Source organism: Myotis brandtii, unplaced genomic scaffold (assembly GCF_000412655.1).
Source record: "Myotis brandtii unplaced genomic scaffold, ASM41265v1 scaffold131, whole genome shotgun sequence".
NCBI classification, from domain to species: domain Eukaryota; kingdom Metazoa; phylum Chordata; class Mammalia; order Chiroptera; family Vespertilionidae; genus Myotis; species Myotis brandtii.
The window spans coordinates 2,107,117-2,126,862 of record NW_005354632.1 but is presented as its reverse complement, the minus strand read 5'-3'; the positions used below and the strand labels follow the sequence as shown (position 1 = coordinate 2,126,862).

General features: G+C 54.7%; 1 protein-coding gene across 1 annotated transcript in view; it reads right to left on the bottom strand.

Moving 5' to 3' along the window:
* The window catches only part of SYT6 (synaptotagmin VI), a 48,505-nt gene that overhangs the window by 27,571 nt on the left and 1,188 nt on the right, over positions 1–19,746 (bottom strand). The window contains exons 2-3 of the mRNA XM_014534553.1: positions 9,824–10,068; positions 7,887–8,445 (exon numbers count right to left, since the gene is read on the bottom strand). Coding sequence (XP_014390039.1) covers positions 7,887–8,445; positions 9,824–9,993 — 729 coding nt within the window. The 5' untranslated portion in view covers positions 9,994–10,068. The remainder of the gene's footprint in view (positions 1–7,886; positions 8,446–9,823; positions 10,069–19,746) is intronic.

Below are 19,746 nucleotides of genomic sequence, written 5' to 3'. Positions count from 1 at the left end.
TGAGCCTCCGGCAGCCTCTGAAGGCCATGTCCTCTGAAGCAGCAGGGAAGGACCCGTTGTGTTTAGAAACGACTTCAAAGAGAACACCACCCCAGGCCAGCCGGTAGGTTATTGAGCAACTCAGCTTACAGCCAGGCCAGGGTCCTGTCTGACCAATTAGCTTTGTTTTCCGGCCTCACCCAGGAAACCTTTACCCCATGTACCCAACCACGGCCACTGGCCCCAGCCGGCCCAAGAGGAAGGGTAGGAAAGGTCAGCGCCCATCCGTCACCGCTGCTAAGGGATGCAGGCTTGGCGCGCCCACCTTTGCTGCAGCCACTCTGGGGGTGGCTGCCCATCTCCCAAACCAGTGTGCTGCCTGTGGGACGGGGCCCATACTGCCCCCCCTTCTGGGTTCTTGCTGGATTTCCAGCTATTGCTTTCTAGAGGAGCCTTGGCTCTCTGGGGAGTCCTAGGAAGGTCAAGGTCCCCTTGGCCTCAGAACATGGCACCTGGCAGGCTGAGCTACACTCCCAGGACCTGAGATCTGGGCATGGGGGACCCCTTGGTGCACCCCAAACTCTGAGGGTAGGGCTACAGTTCCTCTTTGGAAGCTGAAAAAGTTGCTCCCGGCTTCGATGTTTCCATCTCTTCCGGGAGGAGAGGAAAGGAAAGTTCCCACGCAGCTGCCCTCCGCACGGCCAAGGGCCGGAGGGATAAACAGCGGGGGCTTGACGGACATTCCCACCCACTGGAACGGAAGTGGAGGAGGAAAGCTGGGTATTCCAGATAATGAGGCGAACAGGCCGGCCTGAGGGAGTGCGGTGGTAAAGGAATATTAGCCGAGACAAGCGGGCCAGAGGCAGCTTCCGCTGGGCAGCCCCAGGCGGCTTCTGATCGGGCGGCGGGCCAGGCAGCCGGGAGGGCACAGCCAGGGCTCGCTGGGGCCAGGCCGCTGACGGCAGGGCTGGCCAGCTTCATACATTATTCAGAGCAGCTCTGGCTGACCAGCTTGGGGAGCAGTCTTCATGGGTCTGGGCGGGCAGCCCAGGCCCAGCCTTGCTCCCTTCACACCTCCCGGGGCTTCTGTGTGACCATGACCCGCACTGCAGGCCCCTTCTGGAAAGCTCTCCCTGTCTGCTTCCCTCCCCGCTTGGTGCTGCCTGCAAGAGTCCGAATGCTCAGGAATTGAAGGCGGGTTTCCAGGGACACTGAGGCTGGATGGAACGTCAGCTACAGTGAACCTTTTAAACTTACGATTGTGGCGTCCCATGAACCTCTCCTGCCCCTTTCCCTCCCCTTTCATCTTTACTCTCTCCCCAGGAGGGCAGAGCTGCTTCCCTGCCTGCCCGCTCCCCCCTCCCCCCAACTAGACTGGGAGGCCTGGGGGGCAGGACTGGGGTTGAAGTCCTTGTATTCTTGGTACGTAGCAATTACACCACAAATAGCTGCTGCGTGCAGAAAAGAAAGCCTGTCTTACGCGCGAGAAGTTCTTTCTAGATCCTTCCCCCAATCCAAGGAAAACAGAGAGCAATTACCCCACAAATAGTGCTGCATGCAGACAAGAAAGCCTGTCTTACGCGAGAGTTCTTTCTAGACCCTTCCCCCACCCCAAGGAACTAGAGAAACACACTCTCCCCTCGGAGTCTCTTTTATACTCTCCACCTCCCCTGCCGCCAAAGGCAGGCCTGGAACTTTCCTAGAAATTGTTTTAGACAAATCGCACCCGACCCTGCTTTCTTTTCTCCGTCTCTCCACTTCTGCACGTGGCTTGTCGCGCAGCAGCTGGTGACTTGGCAGTAAGCTTCCTGAACTGGTCTGTCCCCAACTGTGTGTGAGGGGCTCAGGGGTTTGGGGGCCACTGGGCATGCTCTGTGGTCCCCGTCGGCCTGGGCACTCGGTGGAGGGTTCACTCTTGGCCACTGTTTCCACAGCCCAGCTCTACGGGTGCTCGGCGAAGCACCTGAGCAGCACAGAGCCCACACTCGGTGCGGGTTTGTTGAATGAAAGAATGTCAAGGTCAATGCCCACAGGAAGAATACTGGGAAGTGGCAGAGGAATCCAGTGTCAGCACCAGAGCTGCCCCAGAGAGGAATGAGAGAGCCTAACGGTCTTGGGGATGGATCCCTGGACGGGCTGCCCAGTTTCAGGAGCAGAGTTACCACACCCCTCGGGCGTGCGAGGGCTGTGCTCTGCGGAGGAACTGGGTCAGATCTTGGCTCCTGCCGCTCTCTCTGGGTGACTGGGTGAACCCTGTCGCCTACAGCCTTCGTCTCTCTATTTCTATGCAGGGGATGATAATAAGGATTGTGTGAGGATGACATGTGATAAAGCTGGTTGTGCTCTTGGCTCCTACTAGGCCAGTGGTTCTCAACCTTCCTAATGCCGCGACCCTTTAATACAGTTCCTCATGTTGTGGTGACCCCAACCATAAAATTATTTTCGTTGCTTCTTCATAACTGTAATGTTGCTACTGTTATGAATTGTCATGTAAATATCTGATATGCAGGATGTATTTTCATTGTTACAAATTGAACATAATTAAAGCATAGTGATTAATCACAAAACAATATGTAATTATATATGTGTTTTCCGACGGTCTTAGGCAACCCCTGTGAAAGGGTCGTTCGACCCCCAAAGGGGTCGTGACCCACAGGTTGAGAACCGCTGTACTAGGCTCTCAAGTACTAACCCGCATATCCCCAGCAAAGGCAACAGGTGGGGAGCGAACTCAGCCCAGGCATAGGCTGTGCCACGTGGGGAAGGAGGGAGACAGCTTGTTGGGGCAACCGTCCCTGGGGCAGGAGAACCTCCTAGAGGACATTTCCCAGGAGCTGAAGGAGAGGCCTGATTCCTCCTGACATTCAAGGGAGGTGGTGGGTCTGAAATTCTGCTCAGTGGCCTGTTATCTTGGGGGTTAGGTTTCTCCTGTGGAGACCGCACTCCAGGGACGGGGCACCTCCGCTCTGTGATGATGAGGGAGCCGAGCACTTCTCTGTGGGAGAAATCCACAAACTCAGCCCATCTCAGCACATCGCAGCTGGTTTCCCACTGAGAAACCACAGCCCAGAGAGGGCAAGTCACTTTCCCAAGGTCACACAGGAGCACGTGGTATAGCTAGGAAATAAAATAAAATAGGAGTAATAATAGCCAACGACCAGTCAGAACAGGTGGTCTGGACCAAAGTGGGGGGTCAGGTGTGGGAGTGGTCAGTGCCCCACAGGCTGAGCTAGAAGGAAAGGCACGGTGAGAAGGGCTCAGGAGGCTGCTCCGGGACAGCATTCTCCTAGGCATCTTGCTTGTGTGTTTTATTTAATTTCCTGCTTATAATACCACTATGAGCTCCACACCATTATAATCATCCCCATTTTGTGGATGTGGAAACTGAGGCAGTTTAGATAATGTCCCCAAGGTCTGCAGGCTAAAAAGGGCAGAAGCTGGAATGCAACACGAGTTTGTTTGGCACCAAAGCCTGAGCTCTTTGCACACACATGCACACACATGTTGTGTGTAGACACACACACGTGTATACACAAACACACATGCTCACTCTGACCTGGCGGGGACCTGGTAAGGCAGGAAGATGGCCGAGTCCATTAGCACCAAGCACAACACATATTTATGGCCCCAATTATAGCCTTCACCCTCCCTCCCCTCCCCGCCACCTGGAATAGCTACAGGAATAGTGTGCGCACTGAGGTCTGAGGCCTCGGTAGCAATAAGTACAAGATTACAGAGATGTTAGCAAACCCGGTGACGGTGGCTCTATTATAATGATAAATCTACAGCTTTATGCAGAAATAATAAGACTGGGAGCAGAAGGGAGGGGGAGGGAAGAGCAGGGTGACTTCAGCCAATCAAAGTTCTGGGTGTGGAGAAGCATGGCAAGGCGCTGGGAAAGCCCAGGAGACCATCCGGGACCTTAGCCAAGCCAGGCAGGACGGGGGTATTGGGGCAGCCCTGCTGGGGACGGGGTGGATTTAACGAACTCCCTCAATTCCTTCCCGCGCGTGGGCTTCTTGATGGGATGGGGCAGTAGAGGCCTCCCACTGCCCTGGCGTGATTGGTTCCCTTACTTCTCGCCCTGCAGCCTGGAGGGGGATGGCAGCTAGGCTTCTATTGATGCCTAGGCTTCCCTCCAGAACAACCTGGGGGTGGTGAGGCAGTTGGCTTAAGGTTTGCAATGAACAGAGCTGGACTCCTCTGACGCACACCCCCTTCACTAGCCTTGAAGCTCCACGCTCAGTGGTTGTGGGAAACACCACCAATGCTCCAGGCTTGGCTACTGCAAACCACCCGAGTGCTGGGGTGGGGCCCAAACAGGGGCCCACATGGGCCCGCCGGCCAGGGCTGGAGCTGATTCTCTGATACAAGCAGGGGGAGCAATAAGGGGACGGCATTCATGGATCCGTGTGACCTCAGAGAACCCTCCCGAGCCCCCTCTCCTTCCACCCAGCCTGTGGGTCACTGACCCCCCACTTCAGTGCAGACAACCTGAGCCCACTGGTTCATCTCTTTGCTGCTTTGGACACAAACCATCTGCCTGAACCATACCTGAAGGAACACAGGCTGGGTCTCTCCCCACCAACCCCAGCTCCACCCATTTTCCAAATGGCTGCCTTCTCCAGGAAGCCCTCCCAGGTTGCCCGAACCCAACGCCACTGCCTCTTTAATAATCCTCCCCTTTGCACCAATACAGATGGTCCCCAACTTTCAACGGTTTGACTTTATGATGGTGTCAAAGCTGCATATTCAGTAGAAACCGAACTTCGAATGTCAAATTTTGGTCTTCCTCTGGGCTGGCAATCTGTGGTCTGATGTTCTCATGATGCTGGCGAGCGGCAGGGAGCCTCAGCTCCTAGCCAGCCACGCGATCACGAGGGAAACCCACCGGCACAGTACACTGTGTTAACTGTGTTGGATGCTCAGTGCCCAGCTGTAGGCTCATGAGTTCTGAGCATGTGTCAGGTGGGCTTGGCTAGGATGTGATGTTTGGTGGGTGAGGTGTATTACATGCATGTTGAGTCACTATATATTCAACTTACAATGGGTTTCTTGAGACATAATCCCATGGTCAGTCAAAGCGCATCTGTACATAGTTGTGATTGAGGTAACTAAGCCATTGGTCATTCAACAAGAATGTGCTGAGTTCCTGATGACATGCTGAGCCCCGAGGGACACTCCAAGAGAAAGCCAAATGTGGGACACAGCCATTCCCGAGCTGTGCCACTGGGAGCACTTGGCAAGACAGAATACGATTCGGGGTGTAACTGAGGGATACGGACAGAGTAAACCCAGAGTAGTGATGGCGGACTCCAGGGATGCTGTAAAGGCGGTTGCATCGGGCCAGGTAGAGAGGTGGGGGAAGGGCCTGCCCCTCGGGGGGTGGGGGGAGGACCTTGTGAGCGAAGGCTAGAGGCAGGAATGTCTGCGTGTTCAGGGTCCAGCCTGCGGGCACAGGAGCTGCGAGAGTTCTGAGCTCAGGGCCAAAATGCAGCTCTAGGAAGGGAACTGGCGGGCAGGAGCTGGCTGCGCTCCTCGGCTCCACCCCCACCGCGCGGGCCGCAGGACTTCACATGCACCGAGTGCTCCATCATTCCTGGGAACTGTGACCTGGGCTTCTCTGGCCTCAAAATAATTACAACTTAGAGTCAGCACCAAAAATCAAACAAAACAAAAAGTCCCCCCAGAGACAGATAAAAGCACCAGCCTTCTTATTTCCCTTCCCTCTCCTCTGCCTGGTGCCTTGCCTGCAGGAGGGGTCCCCAAGGGCCTCACCTAGGCAGGACCTCCAGCTCAGGTAGAAGGATGTGTGAGCCTGGCCACTGGCTCCTCAGCATCGGAGACTCCCGGGCCTGGGCCCCCTCTCCTCCTGGCCCCTCTGCTCCTGGACCCCCTCTGCTCCTGGCCCCTCTGCTCCTGGCCCCTCTGCTCCTGGCCCCTCTGCTCCTGGGCCCCCTCTGCTCCTGGGCCCCCTCTGCTCCTGGACCCCCTCTGCTCCTGGACCCCCTCTGCTCCTGGCTAGAATGCTTCCCCTTCCTCTTTGCCTATCAAGTCCCTCCCCACCTAGCTAATCCCCATCATCTGGGAAAACTTTCCTGCTGTGCAGATTCTCAGATCCAACCTCGCACAGTGTATAGTATTTGCTATTGCGCATCACTAACTGCCGCATGGACAGTTCCTGTCTCTGTATTTGGATTCTGCGTTTCTGTGGGGAGGGGAGGTCAGAGTCAGCACCAGCTATGAGAATGGGGTGTCCCAGAGACAATGCCCCGGCACAGAAACGGGGCCCAGCAAGCTGCTCTAGCTCTTAGAACACACCCAGGTGCTTGCCCTTTCTCACCAGAGCAGGGCTGGCTTCCCCAGCCCCGCCCCTTACAAGTTCAACACAGAGATATCAGGTATTGACAGTCCAAAGGGAGGGCCCGCAGACTGAGTGGGGTCCCGCCTGCCCCAGAGAAACGGCTTCTGCCCCAGAGGACGATCCAGGAGACAGTCAAGCAGTTAGCACTCAAGACACCAGACGAGGGGCCATCGCTGCCATGTGGGAACACCCTGCTGGGCTCTGGGCGGCCTGGGCAGGCTTCCGTAGACACACCACCGACCCGCAGGAGCGATCACACCGCTTCCTCAGCACCCAGAGCCTGCAGCATTCCGTCTACACCAGACCGAAGAGCCGGGGCGTGGCCTCTCCAGTTCTGTGCCGGAGCTGCCCTCCTCCTCTTAAAAGCGAACTGAGCCTCAGCCCCTGGGATCCTCTGGGTTAATTCCAGTGGAGTGTGAACAGCCCAGCCACTCTCTCCCATGTGGGGCTTAACCAGGTGCCCTTTGAGGCCACCCCCCGACACACACACCCCCTCCCAGCCTGGCCTGGCAGGCAGTGCCTACGAGAAGGGGCTCTGCTGTGTGGTGGTCACTGGGGTTGGTCACTAAGTACACCCGGTTCCCCTGGGCACACGGTAGGATGGCTGTGCCCAGCCCCCTTGACATTAGGAGCCGCCTGTGTCTTGCTTTGGCTGATGAAATGTGAGTGGAAGTGACATGTGTCACTTCTGCGTGGAAGCTTTGAGAGACGGTCACAGTTTGCCACCTCCCCCTCCTCCTGACATGGTCCCGGGAGCACGTGTGGAGAGGGAGCTGTGGGCTTGGATCCCTGGGTAACAAGGTAGAGCACAGCCCGGGCCAGGCTGCAGAACACGGGTACCATGAATGAGAACTAACGCTTTAAGCCAGCGATTTTCAATCTCTTTCATCTCATCACACATACACTAGTGACTAAAATTCTGCGGCACACCCAACAAATATGTTCTTGTCCATCTGACAAAAAAATAGGATAATTTTCGATCATTTATACCAGATGGCTATTGTGTTGGCTCTTGTCATTTTTTTATTTGACAGCTAAGGGAAAAGAGGTCAGTGCCCCAGACTAAATAGACAGGTATTGCATGTTTTAAAAATTCTCGTGGCACAGCAATTGAAAATCGCTGCTTTAAGTCACCAGATCCTAAGATTGTTTGTTGCTGGGGCATAACCTGGCTCATCCTAACTAATGTAGCCTGTTCTTGATTGCCTTTGATTCAGTCTGTGGGCCTGGCCCATTCCTTACCCAGGGTCAGAGAGACATATGCCATTATCCCACAGGTGGGATACCTGAGGCCCAGCAGGTAGAGAGAATTGCCTAGAACTTGTGATCAGAAGCAATAGATAAACATTCCCTTCCCTTCTCACCAACACGGGCGAGCGCAAGGACTCCCTCTGGGTAGGCGGGGCCACTGGTCTATTTCCAAGTCCCTCTTCACATCCTGAAGTTCAAGGCCCACCTGTCCCCAGGGCGAGGGGGCTGGGACACGTCCCACTCCACCTAGAACTGGGGATCCTCGAGGAGCCGAGGGCGGGGCTGTACTCACGCTCGTGGCGTACTGGATGTCCTTCCAGATGGAGGTTTCCCGGGACAGGTCGGAGGCCTCAAAGAGGTTGTCCAGGATCACCTCCCCGATCATGTCGTGGCGGGAGAAGCGGTCGAAGTCGAAGACACTGAGGTGCAGCTTGCGGTCAGCCAGCTCCTCGTAGGGCACGGGGAAGTGGAAGTGCTCGTCGAAGGTGGGGTTCAGGGTCTTGCGGTGCACCCGCGTCTGCTGCTTGCACTTGCGGTCGGGCAGGAGGTAGATCTTGACGTAAGGGTCCGAGCTGCCGCAGAAGTCCTTGGCGGGGAGGTCGAAGGCCTTCAGGATGCGCACGATCAGGGTCTCCGTCTCGTAGTCGTAGCGCAGGCTGAAGTTGATCTTCCCGCAGCTCTTGGCGGCCTCGGACTTGGCGTCGTCCCCATCCACCGACTTCTGCTTGTACAGCTCGGGCTTGATGCGGCCGATGCTGGTGGGCTGCTCTGCGGCCGGCGGCAGCTCGTGGCCATAGTCCACACTGGAGACGTGCATCTGCCGGGGCAGGTGGCGCTTGAAGGACGTGTGCCTGGCGGGAGCGGGCAGAGGGCACGGTCAGAGCTCACAGGGAGGGGATGTAGGCAGGAACCACCACACCCCCTGTGGCCCTGGCTCATCCTCCCCGCGGTGGGGGCCCCCTTTCCCTCTGCACACACTGTGTGTGCGGTACATCTTAATATATGCAAAGTAGTTGCAATGGGGCTGGTATGTAGTAAGCCCAGTAAATATGAGCCACTGCTTGCATTCTCATTCTCCCTGCTTTTCTGCCACCGTCCCGCTTTCTAGGTTTCTTTCCTAGTAGACGTGCCTCCGGTTCCCACATTGAGATTCCTGACGAGGAGGGCCAGCCTTTCCTGTCCTGGAGGTGGCTGGTGGCTGTCCCTCTACCACGACCCCATCACCATAGTTAACATTACTGGGCTTTACAGCCCGGCTGAACAAGTTCATCTTGGCTCTGCCACGGTCTCGCTATGCGACCTTGGGCCAGTTATTTCACTTCTCTTTGCTATAAAATGAGGGTGATAAGAGGAGCAATTGCATAGGGTTGCTGTGAGGATGAAATGAATTCATACATATAGAGTACTTGTTAGAACGGGGCCAGTAAATGCTAAGGGACATGTCACTATCAAAGGGATTCTTTCATGGGCTCCGCACAGCCACCCCGGAGTCATTAGCTCTGTTTTACAGTGGGGAAAAGAGAGGCTTGCTCTAGGCCATACGATGAACCCTGTCAACATGACCCCAGCCCTTTCATTCCAGCCCTCCCGCCTGGAGACCAGGCCTCCTTCCTTCCGGCTGGTCCCCTGGGAGCTGGGGGAGACACTGCAGGACCAGGAACCCACAGAGCCCTGCGTTATAAAGAAACACATGCCTCATGCCTGCACGCATCACTTCTGTTAAAAGTGTTTCTGGATTTAGAGCAGATTTTTGTGATTATGTGGCGGTTGTTGGTTTTGGTTTTTCCGTTAAAGAATGCCATGTATATAAACGCTGTCGTGTGGGGAACTCTGCCAGGGGCTACCAAGAAATTCCCGGGCACTGCAGACTCCAGCTCCACGGCTCCGTTGACATATCCCTAGACGCCCATGAACGTTCATGCCTCTTGGCCTTGGCATATTCTCTTCCCTCTGCCTGATGTCTTTCCTTCCCTCCAAACACCCAGTACCTCCCACCCGCACACCCCCCCATGCACACCACACGCACAGCACCCACCCGGGGTTCCCCTTTCCTGGGGACTTTGCAGGTGCCACCTCCTAGCTGATCACCCACCATGGAGCACATCCTCTGAAATGTTCTCCAATCACAGTTCACTTGTTATTATCTCTGGCCTCTGCCCCTGGCAGCGTCTCTTTATTGAATATGAGAATGTGGGGGTGTGGGGTGAGGGCAGGGAGGGCCCCCCTCACCTGGTGGATGACGCTGGCTCTGTGGTCTGTCGCTGCAGCCGCGTGTGACGCACGATGTGCTCTCTGACGGACATCTGCACCTCGGCCGGGATGTCTGGGGACGTGTGGCTGATCTTCACGGCCGCCTCCAGGAAGCCCCGGGTGCTGGGGTCCTTCAGCTTGTCCGCCATGGCGCCTCTGGAGCCGGGGACCTTAGCAGAAGAGGGACTGGAGGTCTCCTTGTTCCTCCAGGGCGTCCAGCACAGCTTCCAAAAGAGAAAGAGAAAAACTGCCACCAGGGCCACGCCACACACGATAACTACGACTGCGAGGAGGCCGACAGAGGTGCCTGCCCTCGGCGTGCGCCAGGCAGGGAGGGACAGGCGGACGGAGGCGGGAGAACGGGCAGGGCGATGGGAGAGGGAGCACACACAAGGGACAAAGACGGAAGAAGAGAAAAGAATGGTCGTGAGAAAGCTGCCCAGGCGTAGGGGACGTGGCTTCAGGGTTGACGCTCCACAGTCCACTGGCCTTCACCCGCGGCTGATGTTACAGCGCCCCTCCCCCCACGGCCAGCTTGGGGAGCACCTGATGCTTGTTGGCTTGTGCACGGGGAAGGGAAAGTAATTTCAGTAACAGCCTAAGCAAATGTGCAGATTCGTGAAGCATTCACATTCGGATGCCGTTTGAATTTCTATTAGAGCTGTTACGATGGCCGGGCGTATGGCAGGGTCATTTTCGGGCACAGCTCTCTTCCTCAACAGGCTGAGCGGCCTTGGAGATCGGAGGCTCCAGGACCTCTCCCTCCACCCTCCCCCTCCCCCCACGGAGCCCAGAGCGGGAGCTCAGTAAGTAGTTATTGATTTGACTTGCAGTGAATGAAATCCTGCACCATCGCTTTGAGGGCCGAGATTAGGTCTAATACTTCTATACTCAGAACTCTGCTCGTAGTAGGCTCCATAAAGACTTGTATTAAGTTGGAATCCGAGGCACACAGTTTATTTCAAAGCTAAATACAAACGATCCCTATAGCTGTCTCTTCTTTTTACCCCATTCCTGTGGCTATTTGAGAGCTCTGCTGTGAAACTGGTACTTTTGAATGTTGTGCTTGGTTCAGGGGTGGGCGCTCACTGCCCCGCCCCCAGCCCACCCCTGCCCCCAGTAGGATGGCCCTTATCCCCGGGGAGCTGTGCGGATGCCTCCCTCTGGGAGAAATGATTGAGCAGACCTCTCGTCCCACCTGTAGGAAAGGCCTCTTGAGCTCAAGGCCTCTTCTGACTCTGAGCAGAGAGGTCAGAGGCTCTGGAGCAATGGTTCCCCCGACAGGTGTGCACACAGGTCACCTGTGGACAGGCCAGCAGGGAAGTCTTGTCTGCTGACATGATGATTGGAAGACTGAGATTCCACCGCCATCACCACCAGACTTTTTGCTACTCTGGCAAAGGACAGATGACTTGGTACCTAGCCCTGCACTCATGCCTGATGGGAACATTTGGAGGGGTGTGTCCTCTCCAGTTCTACTCCCTGTTCCCTGCCTGGCCCCTGCAGCAGGCCTGTGAGTTTGCAGCCCCTGGATGATCTTGTTCTGATGCCTTAAGAATCTTATGAAGGTGAGAAACAACCCTACAAGTATCGAGGCCAGGCTGTGCTGCTGCAGGTGGGAGGAGTGGTCTAGAGAAGGGACTAGCCTGGGGTCACAGGTCAGACACAGAGCCTGGACCAGGGTCCAGATGTCCACCGCCCAGCCCGGGGCTCTTTCCACCGTCCCAGCCTGTTTGTCCCTGATTAAGCTGTCGGCTACTGGAACCCTGTGTTTTTTTATATTCGTCTGACTCAGGGCCTCGCACAGAAACTGGCCCATGAGAATAAATGAGTGAATGAATGAATGGCACATAAAGGAGCTGTAATTATCTCTTCAACCAACTTTGCTGAGCATCTGCCTTGGGCCAGGTGCTAAGCTCTGCTTGGAGTACAGAGATGCCAGGTCTCTCCTGGGGGGGACCCAGAGTACTCTCACAGCATGCAGGCCCCAGGGAAAGCGGTCCTCCATCCAGAGGGGCCTGACAAGGAGGCGAGGACACCAGCCACCCTCTCTGGGGAACCAGCACTGCCTTCCGACTCCCTGGCTTAGGGTACTGGCCTTGACCAGCTACCACGTTATGAATAGGGAGTCACAGCAGAGAACCCTCAAGTCCTCAGCCACCTGCACCAACCCCCAGGCCCCTGCACAGAGACAATGGAGCCGTTCTGGGCCAGAGGAGCCGGGTCAGTCCTTCCCCAGAGACTGAGGTTGCTAATGGGGTGTTGCATGCATCCAGGGGGCACAAGAGAAGAAGTATCAGCTTGTTCTAATATGTATTTACTATCTTAATAATAAGACATCAAGCTCTGGCCAGCGTGGCTCAGTTGGTTGAGTGTTGTCCCGTGCACTGAAAGATTGCCGGTTCACTTCTCAGCCAGGGCACATGCCCAGGTTGTGGGCTCAGTCCCCAGTGCGATCCCTGGTTGGGGTGTGTATGGGAGGCAGCCGATCGATGATCCTCTCTCGCATCAATGTTTCTCTCTCTCCCTCTCCCTTCTTCTCTCTCTAAAATCAATCAGTTAAGAAAAGAAGACATAAAAACCTTAACATACATACAAGTTGACAGTAATAGAAATGATGGCCTTTTATTATTGTATTTAGGTCAAGTTATCGAACGTTGCCATGTCCAAAGTACAAAGCGCTTTTTATGTGTATTACTCATACTCTCCAGGGAAATGGGCCTGGCTATCATCCACATTTTGCAGATGAGTAAACTGAGGCACAGAGGACTGAATTGACTGCCCAGAGCCACACAGCTCGAGTGGTGGCGCTGAGATACGACCCAGGCTCTCCGGCTCTGCAGTTCTCTCTGTTGATGTGTGGTATATATCATGAGGACAGATAAACACACTGTTTCCTTAGGCCCTCAGCCCCTGGGGTGCTCGAGAGCAACCCCAGACAGATGCATCCTCCTCCTAAGTATCTGCCAGCTCGGGACCCTTGACCTCTGCTCTCTGTTACAGCTGTGCTGGCTGCCTCTCTGCAGTGAGTCATCTTAAAACAAAAGGTATTTCTAGGACTTGGCTTTCTTTTGATCATACATCTGACTTGCTCTGGTAGTAATTCGAATTTTAATGAGGAAGGGGGAGAGGTGGAGGGGTCCAGAGAGCATAGCGTGCATTTAAATGCTCAGCCTGACAAAATACTGAATTCCTAAATGAAGAGAGAGGTGGGGCAGGGGGCGGGCCGAGGGAATCAATTCTTCCTCCGTGAGGTTGCTATTTTGAACGCTTCTCTTCTCGCTTCTCTTCTCGGCGTGGCCCCCTGCTGTTGTTCCCTCGAAGCTGTGATTAAGGGAGGCAGGGGTATGGGTTCCTGGGAATCAGCACCCAGCGCTCAATGCTGGTTATGTAAGACCAGGAGGCCTTCCTCTGCCCACCGGATCTTCTCCCTGGACGCCTCCCAGGCAGGCACTGTGAGAACCGGGTCCTGGTGCTGAGTAGGGGGTTCACCCTCACAGGGGATGCAAGGAGGTGAGCAAGGCCGGGAAGAGCAGAATTAGGCCAGGGCAGGGGATAATTGTACAGGACTTAGCCCCCTTCAAATCACTGCATATGGCCTTGAACTCAGCCAGCCCACTTAGCCTGGTTAAAGGTGCATCGAGGCTGGGAAGGGTAGGCTCTCTGATGCCCAATGAAGATGTTTCATGCCTAATATTGAGCAAAGGATTGCTTTCCTCCAGTTTCCAAGAAAAGCGTTGCGAAATCCTACCTCTGCAAGGGTAGACCGTGCAGAGGCCCAGATCACCTAAGCCAGTGGTCGCCAACCTTTCAGACCTCACAGATCACCCGTTGGCGACCGCTGACCTAAGCTGTGTGCCTTTCTACCCTGCCTGCTGGGGCCAATGGGCCAGGACGTGTTGCCCTCACAGGTGCACAGGTAGCCTTCAGAGCCTTTTCCCCACCCGTGTCTTGTTGGAACCACAGCCCCGTGAGGCAGATAAGATTTGATGGGCAGCTCAGCCACCATTTGAGTCCTGACCCAGTGCACTTCATATGGATACCAGGCACAGCTTCATGACAAGGCAGAGGCAGCCCTCTCATTAGGGCAAAAGCCCTTGTCACAGCACTGGAAAGAGAAAATACTTCCTAAATATTGATATTCTTCCCCCATCTTCCTTCTTTATTTCCCTTTCAGCCTGGAGAGAAAGGAGCTCAGATTGGGCTCATTCAGTGTCCATCTCCACTGGCTTTAAACTGCGTGACTTTCACAAGCTACTTAATCTCTCTCAGCCTCAGTTTCCTCATCTGTACAATGGGTATAATGATAGTATCTACCTCATAGGGGCATTGTGAGGTTTCAGTGAGATCAAAAGTATATCAGAAATGCTGAGGACAGTGCCTGGAAGGTAGTAAGCAACATAATAAATATTAGCTATTTTAAAAATATATATTTTTATTGATTTCTGAGAAAAAGGGAGAGGGAGAGAGAGATAGAAACATCAGTGATGAGAGAGAATCACTGATTGGCTGCCTCCTGCAGGCCCCCACACTGGGGAGCAGGCCCGCAACCCCAAGCATGTGCCCTGACTGGGAATCAAACTGTGGCCTCCTGGTTCATAGGTCAACCCTCAACCACTAAGCCATGCTGGCCGGGCAGCTATTTTTATTGGAAGTACCTGCTTCTACCCAGTCAGGCTTTAAATATCCCCTCATTGTGAAATTTATTTTGTTGGCAAAACACTTGCAAGCCATGAACTCTAATAAACAGAGATAGCTTTAACTTTATCATTATCAACCAGGAACAAACTTACTAGCAGAAATACTGTATTTCATACATAGCCAGGTCTCTCTCTGGCTCAAGACATATGGGCACCGCGGGAAAGCTCTCACATCTGCAAGTCTCTCAGTCACTACTCATGTGCTTGCTCCTTGTCCCGTTGTTTTGTTGTTGCCCTCACCAGCCAGCTGATGGGCAGTGTGAGCTCCAAAGGAAAATCATAAAGAAAAGTCAACAACTGAGATTGTGCGACGCTTTCGCAACACTTTACTTGGAAACTGGAGGAAACCAGTCCTTTGCTCAATATTAGGCATGAAACATCTTCATTGGGCATCAGAGGAGCCGGATTCCACAGGCACCTGCTCTGGGAAACCATTCTGGCCAATTACCCAGCAGCAAAGAGCTCTGGAACGAGGCATGGGGAACACACCAGGGACCTGGCACTGTGCGAGCGTGCGTGGCTTCTAGGCCCGGCTGGGGAAGTGGGTCTCACTGGGGCTCAGACACGGGAGGACATCTCGGGGAGCACCAGCGCCAGAATGAACACAGAGCATGTCCACCCACATGTCCGATGGTGTGACCTTGAACAAGTTACTTAACTTCACCAAACCTTGGTCTCTTCTTTTAGTTCATGGGGATTCTAATTATCCCTACTTCACAGACTCACTGTGAATATTAAAGAAACGAAGACTTTCAGCACAGCGGCCCAAACGTACACTGTTATTGTTCTTCATGCTTTGCTTTTTTTGGTGGAGGATAATCATTTACTGCGTACAGAATGGACCCACAGCTGGGCCCTCCGAGGCAGAGGAGGGGGACACCAGCCCAGAGGCGGAGTGTCTGAGAGACCCTCAGGCCCCTCTTCTGTCCCGGGAAGTTGAGATCTTCCTGAAGGACCTGCCTGTCACCTTAAGTGAGGCTGTCTGGCACGGGTGATGGCTCATGGCCTCCCTCTCTCGCCAGGAAATGCTGGGTTATTAATTAGCAACCAGGGCTTTCTTATCTCCACAACTGACACTTCTTTCTCCAAAGACAGAGCCCCGGTGCCGCTGCCCTCTCTCCGCCCAGAGTGTTAGGACTCATCTGTGGCTCTTATCGCTTGCTTTTGTCCCCATTTTTCCAATGGGCTTCCATGTCAGGAAAATCCATTTTGCAACAGTAACAGGCATTTTCGTTAACAGATTGTAATTGAAAAGATAAACTGGGGAGAGGAAGTGAAAAGAAAGGACCATTTTCCCTGCTCCCCTCAAATCTGGAGAAGGCTGCAGGGCGAGGGGCTGTCATTCAGACGCAGACGACAGAGACAGACAATGCGACCCAGAGACCCAGAGCCGTAAAGCAAAAACCACAGAGGCTCAAGCCTGGGAGGAACAGGGCCTGGTCTGGGACTGGAAACGCCTCTGGGCATTATTATTATTCCAATATTAATACCAGTCATGTTATTTGTTACTTATTTCTGTGGGGTCAGCACTGTACCCCCTTACATGATCTCACTTCATCTTTAAAGCCTCCCTAAGAAATTAGTATTCACCTCTCAAAGACAAGTCAATTAAGTTTAGAGACGTTCACTAAGTAACTTGTTCAAGAGAACATCGCATTAAGTGGAAAAACTGGGAATTGAACCTGGGACTTTCTGATGCCCGAGTCCAGGCTCCTGAGCCAGGCCTCTGAGGGAGCTGGAGGCTGAGCTGAAGAGCTGTCCAGCTGAGGGCTGGGCAGAGTAACTGGGGCAGCATCTCTTTGTTATAATCAGGAGAGGGTGGAGGTCATCCTCTACTCTATGACCTGACCCTGCAAACCTGGGCAGAACCTGGAGACCAGGCTTATGGCCAACCTCCTCATCCCCCATCCTTTCTTCCCTGGGAAGTGCAGACACTGCGGGTTACCCACCAGCCACCAGGCAAATAACCTACGGCCCCTGGAAAGTCTCACTGCCGAGATGTACCTGAGAAATACCTGGGGGGGTGGGGGGGGAAGGGCTCTTTCGTTCCGAGGCGCACGGATGTGATCCATTCATAATGAGCTCTGCCTAGGCTTGTAAATTTATTAGGAGAACCTAGTGTAATTAAAATTCCGGGTTAGCAGGAGGGGGAGCAGAGAGACTTTGTTTTCTCTCCTGCTTTCAGAGATCCAGGCCAAAGTACCGATGGGGATAATTAGCGGAGTCCAAACAGAAAAGGAATTAATGCTCCCGAAAAGGCCGTGATGGGGAGAGACAGTGCTGGGCTAATTACGGCCGCACCAAGCTTTCTGACTGGCCGCGCGTCCACCTTCATTAAGGGCTTCAGCGGTAAGACGGGGCTGATGAGTGCTACAGCCCGCAGAGTATTGGCATTCATTTAGCAGTTCTTAGTGTTATTTTGGCAGATGGGGACTGGACCTTTCTGCCTGGTTGGTCAGGGCATGTGGTCCCTCTGAATGTGGAGATCAAGGCTGGGGTGATGGGGGGCGGGGGCAGACAGAGAGCCAGAAGATTCTTTACCCTCCACCCCGCTCTTCCTGTTTATACCTGCAACTCGTCAGGGGAAAGGCCTGCCTGGGCCCATGTAGAGCAAGAAAAACAGATCCGCAATAGAGAGAAGGGGGGGATGAGGGGTGCCGTGTCCCTGAAGCGTCCCAAGCTGGAGGCCCCCTGACTTCAGCTCCTACGTGTGGCCCAGGCCTTCAGTCCTGAGAGGCCGCTTTTTCTAAGCAGGACCAGCAGGGGTGCCACCAAGCTCGGGGGGGCCTTTCCTTCCCCCTTTCATCCTCCACTCCAGACAGCCCCACAGACCCTCCAGAAGCCTGGCCTGATCCCACGCCTCCATCTTCGTCCTCATTATCTGCAGCCACATGTTACCTGCAGCCCAACTCTGTGGGCAGAGAGCACAGAGTGACACTACAACAGAAGAGAACACGTCTTTTGTACAGAGCTCAGAGGGATGGAGCATTCTGGATCCACCTCCCCCACTCTTGATGCCCCCAGTCGGGAGAAGAGAACTTCTAGAACGGTACGTCCAAGGCTCTACCACTCCAGCATGCTGGAGCCTGGTTCTAGAATCCCGAGGCTCAAGGCACACCAGAGGATGAGCAGAGCACCAGGCCAGGTGCGAATGCCAGGATTCTCCAAGGAAGGCAAAGCCTGCAGAAGGCCTTCCTCCCAGCAAGGAGGGAGAGAGGGGCTGATGAGAACAGAAACAGGACTTCTGTGTGTGGATGACACGCTGTGCATTTAATGTGCCATCACAAGCAGGGACAATATTATCTGTGCTGCAAACAGCCAACTTCAAAGCCGGTGGCTGAATCAAAGTACATCTCCAGAGTCATTAGAGAAGTGAACAAACATCACATACATCTCATGGCCATAGGTGAGCAAGGGAATAACCATTCCTGGCTGCCAGCCGAGACGGGGCAGGCAGCTCGGGGTCTCCCCCACAGGCTCCTGCATTTTCTGGAACACCTCCAAACCTCTGCTTGTTACCTCCAGTCCAGAGCCCATGCCACCCACACCCAACGCTTTAAAGCTTGGCCTATGGAAAAAGTTGAAAGATGGAGATTGTCTGCCGTGTCCCCTGGTGGCGGGGGGCAGGGGGTAGGAGGCGTATATCAAGGAGGAAGCAGACCCTTTGCCTTTAGAGCTTTTAAAGAAAAGGGGAACTTTCTTTTAGCTGGGACAGTTTGCGTCGAGGTGTTTCCAAGTCGGGGTCTGGTTGAGATTTCCTGTGTAATTCCTAGCACAGACGCTGGCTTAGAATAGGTCCCGGTAAATGATAGTAGAGTCTGAATCGCAATTGTTGCATCTCAGGGTGTTACTAGAAACCCCGCGAGATAGGGACTTAGAGCAGGAGAAACATACAATGATAAAGTGGACTGGGCATGCGCTAACCACTTGCATTTTTCATGTAACTGCAAATGGAGAAAACAAAACACACAGCCTTCTCTGATGGAGAATCTGGACCCAGGCAGTGGCTCTGGGATGCAGGGAGCAGGCTGGGAGGGGGGCTCCCCGGAGGTCTGGCCCTGAATGCTACAGCATCTCCCCAGACCCTGTGCTCACCTAAAGGGCACGATCCCAAAGCACCTCTCAACCTCTTTCTTTTGCTGTGATCCAGGACCCCCTTCTGCCTCCCCCATCCCTTTCAGCCCCCCAGCTTGGTCCCCAGGGTTCCCGAGGCTTGTGACTCAGCAGGGAAAGTTAAAGTCCCCGAGGGCTGCAACTCAAACTCGCTTTCTGGAGCAGCCTGCGGGGAAGACATACTGGTTCATCTGGGCCCGCTGGCTCGCACTGTTCAGCCTTCTCTCACCCTCAGCCTGGTGGTCAGGTACCTGTCATTCCAGACGACAGGGTGTCCCTCTAGTCAGAACACCAGTGCCTCCCGGTATCAGGATGCTACCCCCCCCCACACACACACACACACAACTACCCCAGCCCCAGCATCTCTGCCCTGGACAGACAGGAGGGGTCGCCTCCACTCCAGATGGAACCCGACAGGTGTGCCCCCACCTTGTATTATCCCCTTTAGGGTTTGAGGGCCCCTCGGGGGTGCATCATTGGAGGAAGGATGGAAGCGAGCTGGAGGCAGGCAGGAAGAGCCTCCCTGACTAGGGGAAATTGTGCATCCGGTGGGTATGGATGGGGAGTTGGGTGGTGTAGGAGGTGATGGCACCGGAGAACCAAAGTCTAATAGCACTGGCCAGGTCTAACCTAGTCTGAGATTCTTCAAGAGGGAGAATCAAGCCTCCCACCTCCATCACCCACCGCCCTCTAAAGTTCCTCATGTCTAACCCGAGTCCCTCCGGCTGTCGCAGTGAACCCCTCGATTAGACATCGCCAAGGCCAGAGAGAGAGCAGCGCCTCCTACAAGCGCACGCGGAGCGGACGTGGGCCCCCCCCCCCCGCGGGCTGGACACAGACCCTCACACACAGGATCCCCGAGGCCCCTACTCCGCCCTCTTCCCGACCCCAGGGGCCGTTCCTAACCCAGGACCTACCGATAGGCCTGACCTTTAACCTCAAGTGAAGACAGGACCCTGGACCCGCGGCCAACCGCCGCTCAGGTCTCCGGTGGTCCCGGGAGAAGTGCGAGGAGATGAAATTCGCGCCTCTCCAGCCCCTTCCTCCTTTTCCCGCGCCGCTGGCCCAGAGCCCCGGGCCATCTCCGCG